Source organism: Lontra canadensis, unplaced genomic scaffold, assembly GCF_010015895.1.
Source record: "Lontra canadensis isolate GAN:19392208 unplaced genomic scaffold, GSC_riverotter_1.0 scaffold66, whole genome shotgun sequence".
In the NCBI taxonomy this organism is placed as follows: domain Eukaryota; kingdom Metazoa; phylum Chordata; class Mammalia; order Carnivora; family Mustelidae; genus Lontra; species Lontra canadensis.
In genome coordinates, this window is record NW_022631060.1 from 2,783,654 (window position 1) to 2,786,331 (window position 2,678).

Here is a 2,678-nt window from a genome sequence, read left to right on the forward strand (position 1 = left end):
GACTCGCCTTGCTGTAATCTGATTAGTTAGCAAACATTTTTGTATTAATTTCATCTAAAGCCATATAGCATTATTGAGTGTCAGAATGGTTTTGGGTCCAAAAAGCTCTGTCTCCTTGGTTTCTACAAACAGAGCACAGGCTGGCTGGATTGATTCTTCCTGCTGTTTTCCTGGTCCAGAGCCAGGTTCAGGTGTGACTCATTCCCTCATTTATGGGAGGGATTAAAGTGGGGAACAGGAGAATGAAAGGAGGACTCCTAGGTGCTCACTACCAGAGTTAGTTCTATCCTCCCTGTCTGATCAGCCAACCATGTGCTCAACTATGAAGTTGCTGAGAGTCCTTGTGCTGATTGCCCTCCCCCTTTACTGCTTTGCAGGTAGGTCCTGTGTGGGGAGGGCAACTTTTAGGGTGAAGATCGTGTCAGGTCCCTCTGGAAGACCTCCTGTTCCCCCAAACTCCAGTGCAGAACATCTCATTTCTCCAGTGTCTTCGTGTTTCATGATTACCAGCGTTTTGCTTCTCTGGACTTTGGAATAGTGTGTGTGTGGCGGGGGGGCATACATGTTTTGGGACTTAAAGGAAATCTTAGATCCTGAGTTCAGTCGGCTAGAATTGGGAACTCAAGACCATTCAGTGTAATCTTTCTAAATGTATGTGTCTATTTAGATGGGAAAAGATGACTGATGTCCTCAGGACTCCCAAAAAGAGCTTCACACTTACACAATTGAGACCTCACTTGCAAGTTTTCCTCCAGGTTCTGGATGCCCACTTTTAGAAAAGGTGGTTAACAAAACAATCGATTCTCAAGTGAGCACGGATGAATACCAAACTTTCCTGAAACCCTTCTCAGATGGTCCTGGCACTGATAAGGCCCTAGCACAACTGAAAGGATGTTTTCTCATCCAGTATGACGAAACTCTGAGCAGGGTTGAAGAGATGATGGTAACTATGGCTTCTTTTAATGAACTTTCAAACCACTGGACAGGGACAAGCAGGCTCTAAGTTTGTCACTCATTGTGCCACAGCAAGTGTTACACAGGCCTTATTTTATTTCAGTGAATTTAATTGTGGGTGCATGTGAAATAGTGGGTGCATGTGAAATTGTGGGTGCATCCAGAAAGTCAGCCAAGGTCCCAATGCTGACTTGTCTCTTCACTTTGTGGACTCTTTAGGGAAAAATTAATGAAAAAGGCCAAAGCAGGGAAAAAACACACACATGCATACACACACACACACACACACACACACACACACAAACACATACACGCACACATTTTCTATCAAGGTAAAAAACATCTGATTCTCAATAAGGACCCCACTTGAAGTCATCAGCAAAAAAGATACCCTTATTCTTAGAAACAAAGAGGAAACTATTCATAAGAATTTTTAAGAGAATCCAGAAGAACCCAGGTGAAAAAGATCCTGTACTTATTAAAAAAATTTTAAATGCACTTTCAAGAAATCCCAATGTGCTAGTATAAGTGATTGGATTCCTTGACTATTACTTTAAGATACCATGAATGACAAGTAGAGAGGTCAAGGGTATGAATCAGCCATGGGGGTGGACTTATGTAAAACAACTATTAGTCCTGTGTCGGTTCTCTATATTTTATTCCCTATCCTAATATGCCACTGAAAACCTTCCAGGGTAGACAATGGAGAAATATAGCCAGAGCAAAAGGTTAAAGTGTCCTTCACTGAGATGCTGACACAGGGCACAACATGGATGAGCCTTGAGCACATTACGGTAAAGGAAATAAGCCAGTAAAAGAAGACAACTATTGCATGAGGTTTTTATATCCATTTTCTAAAGTACCCAATCTCCTAGAGACAGGAGGTAGAATAGTACTTTCTAGGAGCAGGGTGGTATGGGAAATGGGGATTATTCAGTGGGTATAGAGTCTCACCAAAGCAAGATGAAAATGTTTAGGAGATTGGTTGCACCACAACACCAGTATACTTAACACTGCTGAACTGTATACTTAAGATGATGAAAATGGTCAATTTTATGTTATGTGTGTTTACCATCAGTTTATGTGTATTTACCATGAGTTTAAACAGTTTAAAGCCTGAAAAACCCTGCAACCAAGGATAATGGAATTTTTTCTTTAAAAACCTTGATTAGATTCATCAATTGGAGTGCACATATCCATTCTTTTCTGGGTCTCAAAGGTAATAGTTTTGGTATCAGACTGTTTGGGGTATCTCTAACATGTAAAGCCATACCTGACCTTAAAAACGTCACATTTCCTTGTATTTGAGAGGAGACTTACAATTCTTTGTTGAAACTGATGATGCACATCTCTGTTTTTGATTTCCAGAACATAATATATGAAAGTAAGTGGTGTGCTGCATTTTAACCTTGCACATGACCTTGGGCACTGAGGACCATAGAGAATGGACAGAAACTGACTTCTGATTAATAGGAACCACAACTTTCTTTTCCTTTTTTGTCTTTTGATCTATTAACTGCAAGACAATTGTTGAAACCTCAAGTACATTTTCATTTCAATAAAGTATCTGCAAATGGAAAAATCTTCTTGTATTGTCTGATCAAAAATAGCTGCTTTAGGGAGCCTCTTCACTCACACATGCATGTGCCCACATGCACATGTACACACATGCTCATACATAATTCGTTGGAGAGCACATGGATGAAGGACTGAGGAATGTGAAA

General features: G+C 40.4%; 1 protein-coding gene across 2 annotated transcripts; it reads left to right on the top strand.

Annotated features, from left to right (window-relative positions):
• Nucleotides 1-294: 294 nt before the first annotated feature.
• On the top strand, nucleotides 295-2,444 carry LOC116880201 (mammaglobin-A-like). Of its 2 annotated transcripts, XM_032879067.1 has the most exons (3): nucleotides 295-377; nucleotides 756-943; nucleotides 2,323-2,444. In XM_032879067.1, exons 1-3 carry the CDS (start codon nucleotides 311-313, stop codon nucleotides 2,359-2,361), a joined length of 294 nt encoding a protein of 97 aa, XP_032734958.1. In that variant the 5' UTR covers nucleotides 295-310; the 3' UTR covers nucleotides 2,362-2,444. The 2 variants fall into 2 exon arrangements, with proteins under 2 accessions (XP_032734958.1, XP_032734956.1); XM_032879065.1 differs by lacking the exon at nucleotides 2,323-2,444 and having other exon boundaries at nucleotides 756-1,003.
• The last annotated feature ends 234 nt before the right edge of the window (nucleotides 2,445-2,678 follow it).